The 18974-nt window shown below is 42.9% G+C and overlaps 1 protein-coding gene across 7 annotated transcripts in view; it reads left to right on the forward strand.

Moving 5' to 3' along the window:
• Nucleotides 1-18974, forward strand: part of ARMC2 (armadillo repeat containing 2) — a 222192-nt gene that overhangs the window by 84255 nt on the left and 118963 nt on the right. For 5 of the 7 annotated variants that reach the window (XR_006654184.3, XR_011650561.1, XR_006654182.3 and 2 more), the window contains 6 exons: nt 1485-1803; nt 5082-5204; nt 5543-5656; nt 7797-7929; nt 8276-8436; nt 14331-14540. Coding sequence is in view for 1 of the 7 variants with exons in the window: in XM_024551788.3 (XP_024407556.2) it covers nt 1485-1803; nt 5082-5204; nt 5543-5656; nt 7797-7929; nt 8276-8436; nt 14331-14488 (1008 nt within the window). In the remaining 6 variants the exon portion in view is untranslated. Of the gene's footprint in view, nt 1-1484; nt 1804-5081; nt 5205-5542; nt 5657-7796; nt 7930-8275; nt 8437-14330; nt 14782-17046; nt 18768-18974 lie in introns of those variants that run through there. The other 2 variants (XR_006654185.2, XM_024551788.3) reach the window with 2 other exon arrangements.

The following is an 18974-nucleotide window of genomic DNA, read 5'->3' on the forward strand; positions in this document are numbered from 1 at the left end:
GCAGGAACAAGTTGGAATTGGCAGAGTAGCCCTCGGCAAACCCAAAAGTCTTATACTTTGTTAGGGCAAAGATCTTCCTAGATATTCCTTGTCTCTTTGCCCCACACACAGTCTCTGTGCTGCTCCTGCCCACCCCCCCCAAACCTGGCTCCTCGATAAAAACAAGCCCAGCCCTCTGCCTTTTGTCCCTTTTTCTGAAGGCTGCCAATTACCAATCTGATAAACAAAGGTTTTTTGGAATCCCTCCTGGTGCCATATTTGCATTTTGAAAGGAGATAATTCCATAACTGTTCTGAAAGAAGTCAAGTTCAAGGAGGAGATTATTAAAGGACAAACGTGGAAAGTAGGGCATAGGTGTAGAAAGGACTCCAGGCCCAGGTGATCTGGGTTCAAATCCTGACTCCACCCTCGCAGGCTGTGTGAGCCAGCACTTCTCCAAGCCTGTTCCTTTCTGTAGAACAGCACAGCACCAGCCACAGGAAGTGTTAGCACCCAAGCCGGTTGTAGCCAGGTGTAAGTTTTCCTTTAAAGTTTCCCGTTCCCAGGACTTCCTCCCCCACCGCTTGTAAGGCCAGCTGTACTCATGTCTGTTGTTGAATTAAGAAGATAATTGTTTTTGTATCTGGTTTGGTTGTAAAATGTTCACACTTTGGGGTTTTTAGAAACATTTACTCATTGGTTGTGAAATATATCACATATACAGAAAAGTTCATGGCACATATGGACCAGGTAGCAAATGGTTATAAAGGTGTCACGCATGTAACTACTACCCAGGTCAAGAAAGACAGCACAGTTCTACATTAAAGTGCTGTACAGACATAAGTCAGTAGTTCTCAACTCAGAGGCGGGGTGGAGGTTGCCCCCAGGGGTCATTTAAACACGTTTGGCTGTGGCATCTGGGAGGTGCTACTGGCATCTAGCAGAAGAGGCCCGGAATGCTGTTAAACACAAGGTGCCCGCGCCCCCAGCCAAGAATCATCCGGCCCCTAACGTCAGTAGTGCCCAGGCCGAGAAACCCTGCTGTCAGTACAATCTGACTAGCCTTTATTATTGCCTGATGTTTAGAAACACAATGCTTCCGCAAGAAGCGAACTTTCAGGAAAAGATTCAGGTGCTCCAGAAACGTGTTAGCATGAAAACTTAGATCTGCGTAATACATTATTCTTAATATTGATATCCCACTCCATTAGTTGGTCTCCAAAAAAATAAAAAGGAAAACGCTAGCAAGAATTTCAGATGAAGGATCTGAAGTTAATAGACCTCCTAACAGCATCAATCAGTTTGTCTCCTTTCAATGCTGCCAAACGCTTTGGTGCCTCTGTCGATTTGCCCCAACCTTGGGAATCAAATCCTGTACAAGTTAGTTGAGGCCAGACGTGTTCCAATGTTACTATTAATTAAATCATGAATAAATACTATGCTCTTTCCAACAATTTGTCCCAGCCGCTGTGCAGTTGTAAATCGTTGTCTCTCATTCATTTCAGGACTTAGTCGTTCGTATTGTTTTCATTCTTGGCAACCTGACAGCGAAAAATAACCAGGCTCGTGAACAGTTTTTCAAAGAGGAAGGGAGCATCCCAACCCTGTTGTCATTATTCCGTACATTCTACAAACTGGATCTGCATCCCAAGAGGCGAGTTGGTGAAGGAGATGAGCAGCCCAAGGCACAGAAGCCACAGGCCCAGGTGGAGGACGTGCTCATCAAGCTGACCCGCGTGCTGGCCAACTTGGCCATCCACCCGGGCGTCGGGCCGGCCATGGCTGCCAACCCGTATGTAGTGGGCCTGCTCCTCGCCACTCTGGGTAAGACCCTCGGCCCAGGGGCTGCAGTGGACAGGCGGCAACTGTACCCTGCAGCCAGGGACAGTTCTGAGGGGCGGGTGTGCTGAGGGATTTGTTAGTACAATCAGCTCACTTTAATATGAAACTTCTCAGCCCTGTGAAAGAGCATTCCTCTTCGGTTCAGAATTGCCTCAAAAGCAAGCCAGATTTTTATAAAATGAAAAAATAGTAATATTATTTCTAAAACCCATTGAATTGTATGTATGCTTTAAGAGGGTGAATTTTGTGGTATGTGAATTATATTGCAATATTTAAAAAATATAGTGATCAAATTACCAGAAATTGGCCAACAAAACCACAAAGAGTTTAAAATCCCAAATTTTCCCATGGTTAGTCCATGTGATTGAAGTGTATTTATCTTTTTATTTTTTAGGTTGTCACATTATCTGTCATTACAGCCCCCAGTCATGCAGGTCTTATCTTTTCCCCTGTATCAGTCAGCTCAAGCTGCCATAACAAAATACCACACAGACTGGCTGGCTTGGAAAACGGAATGCATTTCTCAGAGTTCTGGAGGCTGGAAGCCCAAGGTCAGGGTGCGGGCCTATGTGGTTCCTGGTGAGAGCTCCCTTCCCAGCGAGCAGATGTCTGTACGCTCGCATAGCTTCCTTCCGTGTGTGCCCAAGGGGAGAGAGAATGGCCTCTTCTTGTGATTCCACCAGTCTGAGCTGATAAGGTCTCTATCCTTATGACCTCATTTAACTTTCATTGCCTCCTAAAACTCCTATCTCCAAATACTATCCCATTGGAGGTTAGGGCTATAGTATATGAATTGGGGGGAGTGGACACAATTTAGTCAATTTAGTATTCTGTCCCCAGAACCCCAAAATTCATGCCCTTTTTATGTACAAAATACATTCATACCTTCTCAACAGCCCCCAAAGCCTTAACTCTTCCAGCATCAACTCTAAAGCCTGAGGTCCATAATCTCACTTCAATATCCTCTAAATCAGCTATTGTGTGATGTGAGGTATGATTTGTCCTGAGAAAAAAATTCCTCTCCTGCTGTAGATCTCTAAGACCAGGCAAGTTCCATGGTTCCAAAACACAGTGATGGGACAGGCCCAGGGCAGCCATCCTCATTCCAACAGGGAGAAGCAGGAAAAAAAGAATGGTGTCAGGTCCCAAGCAAGTCCAAAGCCTGACAATTCCATCAGCTCTTAAAACATACACCGGTCCTTTGGCCAGTGCTCCCTTCACCCACGGTGGCCAGCATGGGGGGCAGTTCATGGTAGACCCTCCGCGAATACTTGGAAAAAGAAAGAACAAACGAGTATATGTTTTCTGTAGCATATGAATGACTGAATTTTCCTTTGTAATAGAGTAAGCTTTAAAAAGGCCATTGCCTTTAATGAAAAGAAAGCCAAAAGGAAAGAGAGTGAAATCAGAGAGCATAAGAGCTAGCACAGTCCTCCTGCTCAGCCCACAGCCCCTCTCTTATTCCCTGAGGGAGTTTGGTTTCATACATGAGGTGAAAGGCATTTCTTAACCAAGCAAGGGCCCTAGGTATGTACAGGTGCTGAGGTGGCTCCCTCCCAGGCTTGGGACAGTTATGGGGGAGGAAAGGTCAGAGGTGAGAGGCAGATGCCCATTCAATTTGCTAGTTCAGTGTTACCAGTGTGAATTTTCCTCTGATTGCCAGACCTTGCGTCCAACTGCCTTACCCCTCACCAAACATGGGTACTTCAAAAGCAACTCAAGATATCCGAACCAAACTCATGACCTTTCTCCCAGCTGGACCCTCTTCTCATGGTGTTAAATCAGAGAATGTGATCACTGTTCATCCAATAATGTAATCTAGAGACCCAGGAATCATGCTGGGTGATTCCTCCCTCTTATTCCCCACTCCAGTCTTCATCACATACTGTCCTTTTCCTCCCTAAATAGTTTTTCAGTCTGTTCACTTGCTCCATATCCACCATCACCGAAGCCTAAGCTACATTATTTGTCACCTGAATACCACAGGAGGCTCTGCACTAGCATCCTCACATCTGCCCTTCTCTGCACTGTGGCCAGACAAGTCTGGAGGCTGAGTGGAAGGCAGTGACGGAATTACTGAGGGTCTTATGTATAAGCTAAAGGGTTTCTCCTCCCTCCCTTCCTCCCTCCCTCCCTCCCTTTCTTCCTTCCTTCCTCCCTCCTTTCTTTCCTTCCTTCGTCCTTTCTTTCCTTCCTTCCTTCCTCCCTCCCTCCCTCCCTCCCTCCTTTCCTTCCTCCCTTCCTCCCTTCCTTCCCTCACCTATTCTTGTACTCAGCAATTATTTATTGAGCCCCCTCTTTGTGTCAGATGCTGCTCAAGGTGCTGGGAAAGCAGCAGTGAATAAAACAGACAAATCACCAGTCCTCATGGAACTTATGTTTTTAAGGCTAGAAGACATACTTATATTAACCATACAAGTCAAGCAGTCACACGTTCTATGGAGAAAATTAAAGTGGAGTAAGGGGAAGAGAGAATAATGGGTTCCATTTCTTAGAGGGTGATTAAGGAAAGTGTGTCCAATAAGGTGTCACCTGAGCAACAACCCGAAGCATGTGAGGAGTGAGCCAACGGGATAACTAGAAGAAGAATATATTCCAGACAGAGAGGTTAGCAGGGAAAACATTCCCAGGAGGGATCATGCTGACAAGTTCAAAAAGAGTACAAAGACCAGTGTAGTTGGCCTTGGGGGCCTGAGGGTTGGAGCACCCAATGAGGCCAGAGAGGTCAGGACTGGGGCAGCCCGGGGATGACCAGAGGGCCAAGTGAGACCAATGACATTATCCGACTAACTTTTAAAGGCTCACCATGCTGAGGATGGACTCAGGAAGGAAGAGGCGGGTGAAGAGAAACCAGTGAGGGGATGGGCTAGATGGTAGAGTAAGCAGGAAGTGACCAGATGCTGCGTGTTTAGGGGCCAGGCAAGCCAGAGGGGATTAGAGACGCATGCCCTCGCTGGTGTGTTTGGCACTTTTGCTTTACTACAACAGGGCCTAGATCAGCCCAGCTTTTCCGGAGCCCCTGGCTGCGAGATGGAGCTGAGAGTGCTCTAAGCCCCGGGCAGGAGTGGTCCCCTGCATTTGGTGCACTTCCCTACAGGAAGAGGCATGGAAATACAGCAGCGAACACCAAGGGCAGGCGCTTGCCCAGACCTTGCCCAGGACAGTGGCTCATCCCTGCTGCAGCTGGGCTCCTTGCTGCAGTTAAGGTGGCATCGCTTGTAGCCCTACTGTGAGTCTGTGACACCCTTCCTTTGTTTCAGAATACAAGTCAATTGATGATTGTGAGGAGCTGGTGATCAATACGACAGTAACAATCAACAACTTATCTTACTACCAAGTGAAGAATTCTGTGATTCAGAACAAAAAGCTACGTATTGCTGAATGTAAGGTTCAGAGTTGGGTTTGGGTAGATGCATGTTCAGTTAAGGTTTTGGTTTTATTAACTAAACATAGTGCTAGAAGCATTCACATTTTCTGATTTCCCAGAACAAATATCTAAGAACCTGATTTGATTCTGAAAAATTAGAATATGGGGAAAGCTTAGCTTCTTAATTCTTGCTAAAGTCCCCTGAAGTTTGTATTTTATTATCATTTTTAATTTTTGAATTAGCAGTATCAGCATTTATTATGATTGTTGAGGTAATGGTATTAGTTTCTAATAGCCTTAAAATCAAAGCTTCAATTCACTGATTTTCCCACCCACTCTGGTCACCCAACCTAGTGCTTTTAAAGCTTCTCATGAGTAATAACATGGATGGAATCCTGGAGGCTGTGCGTGTTTTTGGAAATCTCTCCCAGGACCGTGACATCTGCGATTTCATTGTGGAGAAGAATGGTGAGTGACACTTACGTTCATAAACATGCACTTCTTGCCAGTGAACACGAAGCGGTCTCGGAGCTTGGGTCATGACAATGTGACACTTGTTTCCGCTTTGGGATGAGTAAGTGCCTAACATTCTGTTCCTTCCATACGTAAGGCTGTCAGCTCAGGATGCCAAGACAGACTGGGCAGTTTCTCCCCGTTCCCGCCCCCTCGTGAGCAGTCTTTTGAGTTCCAAGATGGGGAGAGAGAGAGAGAGAGAAAGAGAGGGAGAGAGAGAGAGAGAGAGAGAGAAACAAGTTATCTACACTCTCATTTCTGTCCATGGGAATGTACTCAAGAGACATTCTACTTCATGTACTAGAATGTTCATTACTGTACTGCTTGTAATAGCAAAAAAATGGAAACAACTTAAAAGCCCATCAACAGGCAAGAGGATAAATACATTGTGGTCTATTCATGCTACGATATGTCCTACGTACAGCAATGAAAATAAATGAACTAGTGGTTTATGGTTCAGCCTCAAACACTTATATTCTAGGAGCAGAAATGTTAGTGATGGGGGGTATACAGAGAATGATGCCATTAAGGTAAGTTTTAAAATATGCAAAACAATCTCAGGTACTGTGTAAGTAAGGCACTCACATAGTCATGTTGTAAGGTATAAATGGTATTTGTAATTCATAAACTCCACATTTAAGACAGAAGTTATATTTGGAGGGAAAGGAATGCCCAGATATAAAATTAGGTATGTAGTGTCTCATTTCTTAAACTGGGTGGCAGGTACACAAGAGTTTTATACTAACCACCCTTGATATGTCTCAAATATTTCATGTAAGAATAATAACTAAAAACATGTTGATGTAAGAAATCTGTAGAGGATTTTTATGAGTTTATTTGGGCCAAACTGATGACATGTGCTGGGGAACAAGATCTCAAATGCTCCTGAGAATATCAATTTTGCAGTTTTTCTTCCACATTTGAACTGAAGGAGGGAATGTAAGAAGACTTACATGAGGGTGGGAGAAAGCGAGGTGGGGGTTGGGTTACAAGATTCTGTGCTTTCTTAAGAATAGTTGCCCCTTTGCGGGGCATCACTTCTGGCATCTCCGAGGTGTGTCGACAAGATGCACGAGAACAACGGACAGGGCTCCTTTTAGTAAAGAACTCATAGAGCTGGGTGTGACTACCCACCATGACCCACCCAGTTAGGGACTTGTGATTTATTGCAGCACCCCTTTTTTGTCCACAAATGCCTAATCATCCATGTTCATGATCAGACATTTAGATGATACAGAGAGAAAAAAGCAAAGCAGCAGCACACTGTTGCCCATCAGCTCCCTGCGCAGAGATGACTCTTCACATTTTGGTGTACATTCTTCAGACTCTTAAAAACACATACATGGATGCAGCCTTTGCCAAGCTCACTGTCAAATCCATCAATGGGGCCAAGGTCAGAAAGGGGTGGCCACCTCTCAGGTGTGCAGGAAAATGGGAGGAGGCAGAACACAGGCCTATCCCTTTCCCGCAACTCTTCGCCCAGCCCCTGCTTGGGGATGCGAAAACAAGACAGAGTTCTATTTCCTAGGAGTAAGGGAAACTGGTTCCCAGAGGTGGGGAGCCTGTCCCCACTGAGATGCCCCCTACCCGGGAAGTCCTGCCTTGCCACAGGCCGGTTTCCAGTGTTCTGACCGAGACTGCTGTGGCCGGAAGACTTCAGGGAAGATCTCGGCAGGAGCCCTCCCCCAGGGCTGTGTGTGTAGAGAAAATTGCTGCTGGAGGTCCTGAAAGGCCCTTGGGATGTTAGAAATGAACATCACCTGTGTGACTGGAAGTGCAGGGTTTCCTGCTTTCCACCAGCAGGGACACCACCACTGCCATGGAGAGGGAGTTGCTTTCTGGGTCAGATACAGATGTATCTGGGACAGGGACCTAGAGGGTGGGGAGTGGGTTCTAGGTGTGGTGGGTGCTGGGGAACCCACTGCTGGGCAGTGGGTAATGCCTTAGGAAGAATGGGTTAAATCCCCTAGTAGGGACTTCCGTTTTGCAAGCCACTCCCCATTCCCCCTTTGCCCTTTCCCCTTAAATAAGTGGGCATAGAGTACAGCTGAGAACCCGAGCTTTAGTGGTCTGTGTTTGTTCTCTACCCTCCCAGTACACAAGTTCATGATTGCGCTGCTGGATGCTAGGCACCAGGATATTTGCTTTTCTGCCTGTGGTGTTCTCCTAAATCTCACTGTGGATAAAGACAAGCGTGTCACCCTGAAAGAAGGAGGCGGCATTAAAAAGTAAGTTTCAAGGTGTGGTGTTCTGACTCTAGGGATTCGGAGCACACAGGTTCCAGGGGTTTAGGCTCCTCTTGCTGTTCCTGCAGGTAGAAGTGTTTGAACATCTGGAAGAGCCAAGTTAGGACTGAAGAGGGGACTTAGATCCCACTGCAGTTAAAATAATTCAGAAGTAGATTACTGCCACTTTGTAGCTATTTAAATTTGTAGATATGAACATATTTTAAATAATCACTGAATTACACACTATACATATTAAATATTACAGGATAATCATTATTGTGCTAAAAATATAAAAGTTAAAGAGACTCTGATCTAATACCTTGTCAACTGACTTATATTAACCCAGGTTAGTGGAGTGCTTAAGAGATTTTGGTCCTACTGATTGGCAGCTGGCCTGCTTGGTCTGCAAAACATTATGGAACTTCAGTGAAAATATGACTAATGCTTCGTCCTGTTTTGGGGACGAAGATGCCAACACGCTCCTAGTCTTGCTGTCATCACTTCTGGGTAAGCCTCTTCACTGCGACTCTGTAATCGCAGTGAGATAAAAATTTTTTCTGTGCCATGTATGGAAAAGGTTGGTATGTGTTTGGGTGGCTACATTTCTATAAGCATCTATAGTAACCTATAAATATTATTATAATTTAGAAATATCTGGAAGAGGCTGAACGTTATTTACAGTGGGGGCACAAAGACTTTTAATTCACTGGACACTGTCGTGATTTCTTCTGTGGCTTTTTCTGTTTTTGCATTTTTAATAGAGTGCATAAAAACAAGGTGCTGTCGTTTAAAAGTATACAGACATGGCTGTAATCAAGAAAAGATGCATAAAGGCTACTCTGTATTAAGCCACGCATTTAAGTGAATCTATACATTATAATTAGCAGCTGTGCTAATTATCAGCTGAACACCCTGGGCTTTACTGGTCTGCTTTTGGTCACGGTCTGTGAAACTATTTGACATTAGAGCGGGGTCCATACCTTGGAAGGTGGGAAATCACTGATACACACCAAGGGAAAGAGGATAGCTCTTCCATTTTTCAAATTTCCATTTTTAGGGCAATTGTTCACATAGTGGGTTAAGTCTAACAACAGTGATTGGGGGCAGTGAACGAGTGTGTTCAATAATCCTTTTCCCAAAATGCAATACCTCCCACTTCCCAGCCACCATTGTGGAATAGCCAGGGCTTGTGGAAAGGCCCCGTTTGCTCAGAAGCTGGGGTTCATTCAGGTGGTGTCGTTGGATAAGATAATCTCTCAGAGCCTGTCTTCTCACCTCTGAAGCGGGGACCTGACCATCCCTGCCCTGCTCGCTGCAGGATCAAACAAACATCCTGAGAGCACAATAGGAAGACCAAGGGGCTGTGGTCAGCTCTGAGTTGAAGTCCTTGTGTTAGCACTTACCACACAGGTTTTAACCTGCCTTGGTGTGTGTTTCCTCATCTCTAAGACGGGGGCGATTGATGTCCACTCTGCAGACTTGTTAGGATGACAAATGAGCCGACATGCAGAACAGAGCCTGCTACGGTGCCTGACACACAGCAAGCCCTCAAAACGTGGTTGTGAAAGCGCTTCGTAGATCCCAAGTGTTGTAATAATCTGTTATTAAACAGGAACTCAGAAGTAGAAGGTTTGCTAGGTTGGTGTGAAATTTGCTGTTTCCAGATAAATATAATTTTGTGTAAGAGTAAGAAAAAAATGTGTGTGATTTTTAATCATTGAGGTTCACAGACTTGCCTTAATTCAGTTTTCTGCTGCGGCAGAACATTGGAATCAGCTGTGAATTTAAGAAAATCACATGTATTCTGGCAACACCCCCAGGAATTCTGATTCACAAGCTCTGGGGTGAGGTCAATAATCTATGTTTTTAAAAAGTTGCACAGGTGAGTCTGTTATGCAGCCAGGGCTGAGAAGAACCCATGCCCTGGTTAAGGGAGGGAGCTTAGGAAAAGGTGCACAGAGACGAAGCCAGCCAGGAGACCAGCGTATTGTTCAAACCCTGCCAGAGAGGACCTGGGAGGTTGTTGCAGATGGAACCAGAGTCCCGGAGTGGCCCCGTCGCTATAGCAGGCATCATCTCCGCCCTGCTGGAGACCCAGCTCTGCTCTGTCTCTGCTTTGTGGAAATTGTCTTTTCTCCCCCTTGTTCTCTCTAGGCTCCTGCGTGGTCATAGCTTCAACTGCCTCGAGGCTTCCTCTTACTGTACTCAGAGTGTGCAACAAGTTTCCTACATTGTTGGTGCACCTTTCTGTCTCTCCCTCGGGGAGAAGGTGTGATTGGGTCCAAGAGTCACTCTCCTGGGCTGTAGGGCTTTTGTGCTGTAGGCAGCAGCTGCCTCCCCCACAGGCTACCTGTGGCTTCCTTTGGAACCAAAGTCTGGGGCAATCCACCATAACTAATGAGGATGGTGGGGCCACGGGGCACAAGGACAGCTTAGAAGGGGATGTGGGCAAGGCCAGCTTCTCAGCAGGGGCAGCACGCCCAGCAGGCATTGTGTGGCAGTCAGCCTACTGCCTACTATGCCCCACCCTCAGCCTTCCGCTAAAGGCAGGCCAGGGTTCTGCGTGTGCTTCCCAATCTCTGCTCCCTTGCAGTGCATATCCCTGACCTGCCCAGCCTGATGCCGTCTGTCCTTGCAGGCCCTTCTCATAGAGCTTTTCAAGCCCCCTGTCTCATCATAGGAATTTGTACAATTAATCATGAACTGTGTGACTTCTTCTGTACCATTGTTTTGCATCTTTTATTTCCCTTCTGCAGCTAAGCCACTTTAAGGAAAGGATATTGCCTCATGTAAAGTAGGTTCTTGATCGATGCTTGTGGACTGACTCACATTAGTGGTGCCTCTGCTTTATTAGTGCTATCTACTTTAAAAAGCGTGTTCATTCTAACCTCATAGGATCTCTCCGAGGTCATCAGCTAGGTGACAGACAAGGAAAGTAGGTCTAAGAGGGTTAAGTGACTTGCCCTCTTAGTCCTAGTGTAGCAAAGCCAGGACCTTCCATCAGAGAATAAACTTCTAGCCCTGAATTTTTCTGTTCCATTACGTTGTACACCCTTACCGCACCCCATGAAAGGGGGCTGCGGCGTGGATAACCAAAACAAACACAGTCGGTCAGGGAGCCAAGTCCCCGGCACAGTGTTGGGATTTCTCATGTGATCACAAGCTCCTCCTTATGACCCTTGAGGACTGGGCTGCTTCCTGGCTCTTGTCTGCGCAGAGTGGGCCACAGGCCCTTACTCCGCATGGGGTTGTAGCCGGCTCTGGTCAGCTGGGCAGCAGCAAGTGGAATGGATATGTGTTTGAGAGTATATTTGAATTTCAGTTCTTTTACAAAGGTAGCTAAAAATCAGGCCATTTTGAAACACGAGATGAGTTGTTAAATAACAAAGTCTCACGTTGAAGTGTGAGCACTGTTTTTAGAAATAACAGCAAAGCAATTCATGAAGTAATGTAAGTTACCCAACTTTCCTTTGATGGGGAACTGGGGGAAAATAAAAGGATGAAGTTACGGTCTGCACCATGGTTGGGATGCGGGGATGTTGACTGACTCTTTGGAAAGTGGTTTAAAAAGAATGTTGTCTAAAACTTCCCGATGTATTTCAATCACTTCTAAACTCATCAGCAGTGTGTTTCTCTTGACGTTTTTAAGTGGTATGCCCCAGCACATTAGTCTACCAGGAGCTTCTCTCAGGGGAGCTGGCAACTGGTGATCAGGGCGTGCAGCTTATCATTGTGAATGTAAACTACACTAGGTTTTTGTGTGTTCACTATAAGGTACATGGATCTCAGCATCTAGGTTGCATACCAAGGGGTAGAGTGGGGCCCAGCCTTCAGGTCAGAGGATCACAGGGTCCAGCCTATGCCAAAGGGCCAACAGGTGCTTCTGCAACAAGTGAGGACTGGGCCTTATAAGAAAAGCGGGCGATACTAGACCCTTCAAGTAGCTACCTGGTGCTGAACAGCAAGCTAGGAAACAGTGCAGTGAGTAGGAGGAGCTTTTACTGATGCTGTAGGACACAAACTATAATGGAGATTGTGTTATAAGGATCACCGACAACTTTATCTATCATTTGAGTCCTTTAATTCTTCCTGATAGATTGTCTAAAATGCTAGCCTTTGGAAGTGTGCTGTGCACAAAGAGTACTTAGGAATGACTGGTTTTCTAAATCGGTGCTTTTCATAATGTGACCAGCATCTTTAAAAAATGTAGTAGCAAAGAAAGAAAATATCAGATCTATAACATGTAATAAAGTATTCTATTATAAAACCTTCATTTAGTTGCATAGAAATGTATACAGTTATAACCTAATATGTATATCTTAGGTCATAGTCAAAAAAGCTTGAAAATCATAGATCAGAATTTTTCTTGCCTTCATTCCTGTCATTGTTTGCAATACAAGTTCCAAATTTTAATTCCTTGTGTAATACAGCATTTGAAAATGTATTTGCTCGCAGCTGGTGTAGCTCAGTGAATTGGGCATGGGCCTGTGAAACAAAGGGTCACCAGTTCAATTCCCAGTCGGGGCACAAGCCTGGGTTGAGGGCCAGGACCCTGGTGGGGGGCACGTGAGACGCAACCACACATTGATGTTTCTCTCCCTCTCTCCCTCCCTTCCCCTCTCTCTGGAAATAAATAAATAAATATATAAGAAAGAAAGAAAGAAAATGTATTTGCTGTAATTACTTTGAAATTTCAGCCTGTTTTTCTTTCCTGTGGATATTTGGCTACTTTTATTATCTTGTCTAACCCAGTTTAGAATTAATAGGGTCCGAGTGTCAATTAACTAATTATAGTCTGAGTCGCAAGAAAAGTAACACAGGCTCAATATTAGATTTTTTTAAAGCACCAAAATAGAGCTTTGCTAAAACCACCAACTCCACAAAAGCCTGGGCAGAGGCGGCGACTGTGAGGTGCATGTGCAGCCTGCAGCCCGCAGCTTCTTGAGAAAGAAGCACATAAAGCAAGGGCGTTAAAGGGTGTTTAGTGCTCAGAAAATCTGGAAAGAGTGAGCAGGAAGAAGATCTAGAAATCTGAAACCACTGAGTGTCACAGACTCCTCTTGTCCAGAAGTAGCCCAATGGGAAGGGCTGTGAAGGCATCAAACTATCAGCACTCTCCTTCCAAGGGCCTGGTTATTTTGTGGGCGGGGAGATGCAGGTGTGCTTAGAATTCAAACAGTGTATGTAGGCCTCCCTGGAGGACCTTGCTGAAGTGTTTGTTTGCCCAGAACTCACCTCGGAGCTGCACAGCTGTTCGCTTGGTTGTGAGAAGAGGAGGGAAGGTACAAACTGGGTTCCAGACTGCCTTATCTTGCTCTGGGCGGGGACGCTAACACCAGCAGTGCCACAGTACATGGTGTGCAGAAATATTCGGTGTAGGAAATTCGAGGTAGACAGTAATGAGGCAGTTCCTTTGTAATAGGATTTTAATTAGCCCTATGAGGAAAGTTTTCAGGCTATGTAAGTAGCACTATTTGTGGTCATTTTAGGACTTAGTGGTCACCACTTTAGAAGGCTGCCTCAGCCACAGACCTAGGAAGTGGCAGAGTCAGTCTTCGGACCGGCAAACCACTGCATTTTCCTCAAGGCCTTCACCTGGGACCGATCTGAACAGGTGAAAATGCAGTGGCAGGTCAGCGCAGAAAACTTGGTGGCCATTTACTTCCCTACTTTGATAGATGTACTTATGATTACAGAAGTCAGGATGTCCTGGAATTACAAGCAAATTACAATTGTAATTTTGCATTTTTTTACAAGTGCTTTTCTGCATTATCCATGGGCTCATTTGGATTCTTGTAGTCCTTAGGATAAGAACATAGGGGCGGAGGTTGTCTTTTTAAAGAATTATGTCCAGGCTGCTTTGAGGACAACAAAGTTGACTTTTAGTAAAGGTTTAATTGTCAAATTCAACTGTGCTATTTTCCCAAAAGGTTTCCTGGCTCCTTTTATATCTGTTAAACACTTTTATTTCTTGTCTGTGCATTAAAAAAGTAACTATTTAAATACAAAGATAAGGAAGTAACCTATTAATACTTTGTTCTGAGCAATTCTTATCTGACTTCTGGACGTGAATTTTATACACATAAGAGATTAGTTGAAATAAAGTCTCAGTGCAGTTTAGAATTCTTTTGAGAAGACTATTGTCCTTTTTCATTAAGAGATTAACATATGCTTATTTAAAATATTTGTAAAGAACAGAAGAGAGTACAGAACTTCTCCAATAAAACAGCTCTTACAAATAAAAACAGGATAAAAAGCCTTTAACCCCCAAACCCTGTCTGTATCATGTTGGAATTAGGGATGACCCAGGATGAGTTTAACTCATGCCATCAAAAATCAAGCTTTATTCAGTAGGAGTACACTTCCAAATAATTGCTATAATTTTAATTTTTCTGATACAGACGAAGAACTAGCACTGGACGGCAGTTTTGACCAAGACCTAAAAATCTATCACAGACTGCACTGGGAAACAGAATTCAAACCTGTGGCACAGCAGCTTCTAAACCGAATTCAGACGCATCATACCTTCCTGGAAGCCCTGCCTATTCCTTCTTTCTAACATGATGCAAATTAGCACCAGGAAATCAGGTCATCTTCATTCTTAAGAAATGGTAACAAACATGAACATTTTTTTTTCAGTATTAACAAACATTGAATGCTTTTCAGGCACTGGTGTTAGTGAGTAGTTGAAGTATTGTAAAAGAAATGAGCATTCCTTTTTGTTAGGTGTTATGGGAAAATGAGTATACATGTACTTTATGCAATGAGAAATGTAAGATACATACATGGTTTTTCTAAGTAGATGACTTTTTCTTCTATTCTCCATTCAGTAATTTAGTTCTAGTCTTAAAATCCCAATTTAACAATTCAGGAACTTAAGTGCCTGTCAATCCAGTAGTTGAATGAACTGTGCAATGAAGACTGTTAGAGTTTGTGTGTAGAAAGAGTGGTGGTCCGCACAATTAGGAATACGTTACTACGTAAGCATCTGTACTAATTCTTATGTCATCCAGTGATTTCTGGATGAATACTGGTTAGGCACCAGCATTTTTGTAGTTCTCATATTAAGAAATAAGCAGAAAAAAATAGGGACGACAACTTTGGGCCATCTACTCTTTATTAAATAAGTAAAATGGGTCAAAAAGGGAGTGTTTTTACCTCTTTTCATTTGAAATAAAATCACTAGACCAGAAAGTCCTTCCAACTGTAATTCTCTATGACTAGGGAGGTGATATAATGTACTAAAAAGAATGTAGGCTTAGGTGTATGGCCTACATACACTGTTTGAATTCTAGCTCTCCCCTGCTTGGACCTTGGACAAGTAACTTAATTTCTTGAGCTTCAACTATAAAATGAGAATGATACCTACTTCATTATAGCGTACTTTAAGAAAAAATAAATGGGCAAGTTGCCCAGTACAGTGTCTGGTTTATAGTACATATTCAATAAATTATAACCTTATGATGGTAGTTTATTAGTTTGCTATTCTTTGTAGGATAAGTTCGGCCTCTGAATAAGTAATAAAAAACACATAAATTGAGATTACTGTTATGTGATACCAGCCAAATGAAGACTTGGAAATTAGAGTAGGTTTACTACTCTGCTTGGAGAAAAGCTGATATTAATGATTCATCTCTTACCTTACAAAATACCAAGGCTAGCAGGACAAGAGCAGGCATCACAGACTGGACGGGCTCTCAAAGCCTATTAGGAAAAACCCAAATTTCCAGGAACAAATAGATTTCCCACGGGCTCTTCTAATCTGGGGCTCATCCTGATTAGGGCTCAGCAAAATTGCTGGGGACACTCACCTTATTATAGTCTGTAATTAGTAAGTATACGCTAGTAGATTCATTCTGACAGTTGACATCATTTTAAGTGTCAGGAGCTAATCTCTCACGAACATTTAAGGATCTAGCCCTGACCTGTGTGGCTCAGTTGGACATTGTTCCACAAAGTAAGAAGCCACTGGTTTGATTTCCAGTTTGGGCAGGTCCGCTACCCAGGCTGGGAGTGTATGTACGAGAGGCAGCCTATTGATCTGAAAAAGTTCCCTCACTATTTGTAAGTAATGTGATAACTCATGGCGGAATACCATTATACCTATTCTCTTAACTAAGTTCCTCCCCCTCAGACTCACGTGCAAACTGGTCCATTTGGTATCATCTACCTGCCTTTAAAAAAATTGGTGGTAAAAAGCACAACATAAAATGCACCACCTTAACTGTCTTTAAATGTACAATTCAGTAGTGGTAAGTATATTCATTCATATTGTTCTATCACAGGTCTCTAGGACATTTTATCTTGTATAACTGCAACTATATCTATTAAACAACTTCCAAATATTTCCCCCTCCTTCCAACCCCGAGAAACTACCAGTCTACCTTCTGTTTCTATGAATTTGACCAGTTTAGATACCTCATGTGAATGGAATCACACAGAATTCGTCTTTTTGTGAGACGAAAAGACGAATTCTTGGCTTATTTCAAGAATGTCTTCAAAGTTCATCCATGTTGTAGCAGTGTTAGGATCTCCTTCCTTTTTAAGGCTGAATACTGTTTCCTTGTATATAAACTCCACATTTTCTTTATCCACTTATCCATCAAGGGACATTCGGGTTGCTTCTACCTCATGGCTATTGTGAATAATGCTGCTATGAACATGGGTGTGAAAATATCTCTTTGAAATCCTGCTTTCATTTCTTTTGTGTATATACCTAGAAGAGGAATTACTGGACCATACAGTAGTTCTATTTCTAATTTTTAGAGGAACCTCTATACTGTTTTCCATAGAGGCTGTACCAGTTCACATTACCATCAACAGTGCGTAAGAGTCCCAATTTCTTCACATCTTCACCAGCTCTTGTTCTTTTGTTTTGTTTTTTGAGAGTAGTCATCCTAAGGGGTGTTAAGTGATATCTCATTGTGGTTTTGATTTGCAGTTCTCTATTAGGGTTAGTTGAAAAGTTCGTTTGTTTTTTTCCCCCCCGTATGCTGGCTCTAGTAACACTTAAATGTCTTAACTTCATTCGAACCAATTTTGTTAGATTGTATTATGACAGCTGTCATATCATCATGTATTTAAAAAACTTATCAAAATTGGTGAATTTTTCTGTAGCCATTTTAATATTGAAGATGGAAGAAAATAAGCAACATTTTCAGTATACTATACTTTATTATGTCAAGAGAGGTAAAAATGCAAATGAAATGCAAAAAAGAAAAGCTTTGTACAGTGTGTGGAGAAGGTGCTGTGACTGATTGAACGTGTCAAAAGTGGTTTGTGAAGTTTTGCGCTGGAGATTTCTCACTGGACGATGCTCCATGGTCAGGTAGACCAGCAGAAGCTGATAGCGATCAAATTGAGACATTGACTGAGGACCATCAATGTTATACCATATGGGAGATAGCCGACATACTCAAAATATCAAAATCAAGCATTGAAAATCATTTACACCAGTTTGGTTTTGTTAATTACATTGATGTTTGGGTTCCACATGAGTTAAGTGGTAAAAAATCCTCCTTGACTGTATTTCTGCATGTGATTATCTACTTAAATGTAATGAAAGTGTTCTGTTTTTAAAACAAACTGTGATGGGTGTTGAAAAGTGGATACTTACAGGGGTATCCAAACTTTTGGTGTCTCTGGGCCACACTGTAAGAAGAAGAGTTGTCTTGAGCCACACATTAAATATACTGGCATTCATAGCCATCCTTGAACACATGCAGCCCACCGACTGCAGGTTGGATACCCCTGGATGTGGAACAGAAGAAATTGTAGGGCAAGTGAAATGAATCACCACCAACCACACCAAAGTCTGATCTTCATCCAGAGAAGGTGATGTTCTGTAGATGGTGAGATTGGAAAGGAGTCCTCTATTATGAGTTCCTTTTGGAAAACCAAGCAATTAAGTCCAACAAGTACTGCTCCCAATTACACCAACTGAAAGCAGCACTCAACAAAAAGTGACTGGAATTAGTCAACTAACCTTCCATCAGGATGACTAATGCAAGACCACATGTTTCTCTTGGCTGGGAAGTTCTGATTTATCTGTCATATTCACCAGACACCACATCTTTGGGTTATTTATTTCAGTCTTTACAAAATTCTCTTAATGGAAAAAATTTTCAATTTCCTGGAAGACTGCAAAAGGCACTTGGAAGAATTCTTTGCTCAAAACTATAAAAAGTTTTGGGAAGATGGAATTATGAAGTTGCCTGAAAGATGGCAGAAGGTAGTGGAACAGAACAGTGAATAATGTTGTTTAATAAAGTTATTGATGAAGATGAAAAATTTGTCCTTTAGTTTGACTTTAAAACTGAACGAACTTTTTGGCCAACCCAGTTCCATTTGTCTGTTGTTTCTTTTGCCTTTGCTTTTGGTGTTTTTTCCAAGAATGCATTGCCAATTCCAATGTCCTAAAGCTTTTCCCCTATGTTTTCTTCTAGAAATTTTATAGTTTTGGTTCTTATATTTAGGTTTTTTACCTATTTTAGTTAATTTTTGTATATGGTATAAGGTAAGGATCTAACTTCATTCTTTTGCGTGTGACTATCCAGTTTTTGTAGCACCATTTTTTGAAGAGACTGTCTTCCATTCTTCATTGAGTGACTCTGGAACTCTTGTCAAAGATCATGTGATCATACAGGGAGGGTCTATTTCTGGGCTATCTGTTCTATTCCTTGGTCTATATGTGTGCCTTTATGCTGATACCACATTGTTTTGATTACTGTAGCCTTGTAATATGTTTTGAAATCAGGAAATGTGAAACCCCCCAACTTTGTCCTTTTTCAAGATCGTTTTGACTGTTCGAGGGCCTTTGAGACTTCATATGAATTTTAGGATGGCATTTTTTGTAAAAAATGGCATTTTTTTAGAGATTGCATTGAATTTGTATTTTGCTTTAGCTAGTATTGACATCTTCACAATATAAAGTCTTCCAATCTGTGAACACAGGATGTCTTTTCATTTATTTGTGTCTTTAAATTTCTTACAGCAATGTTTTCTTGTTTTCAAGGTACAGTTCTTTCAATTTCTTGGTTAAGTTT

The sequence above is a fragment of the Desmodus rotundus genome, chromosome 11, assembly GCF_022682495.2.
Source record: "Desmodus rotundus isolate HL8 chromosome 11, HLdesRot8A.1, whole genome shotgun sequence".
Lineage (NCBI taxonomy): Eukaryota > Metazoa > Chordata > Mammalia > Chiroptera > Phyllostomidae > Desmodus > Desmodus rotundus.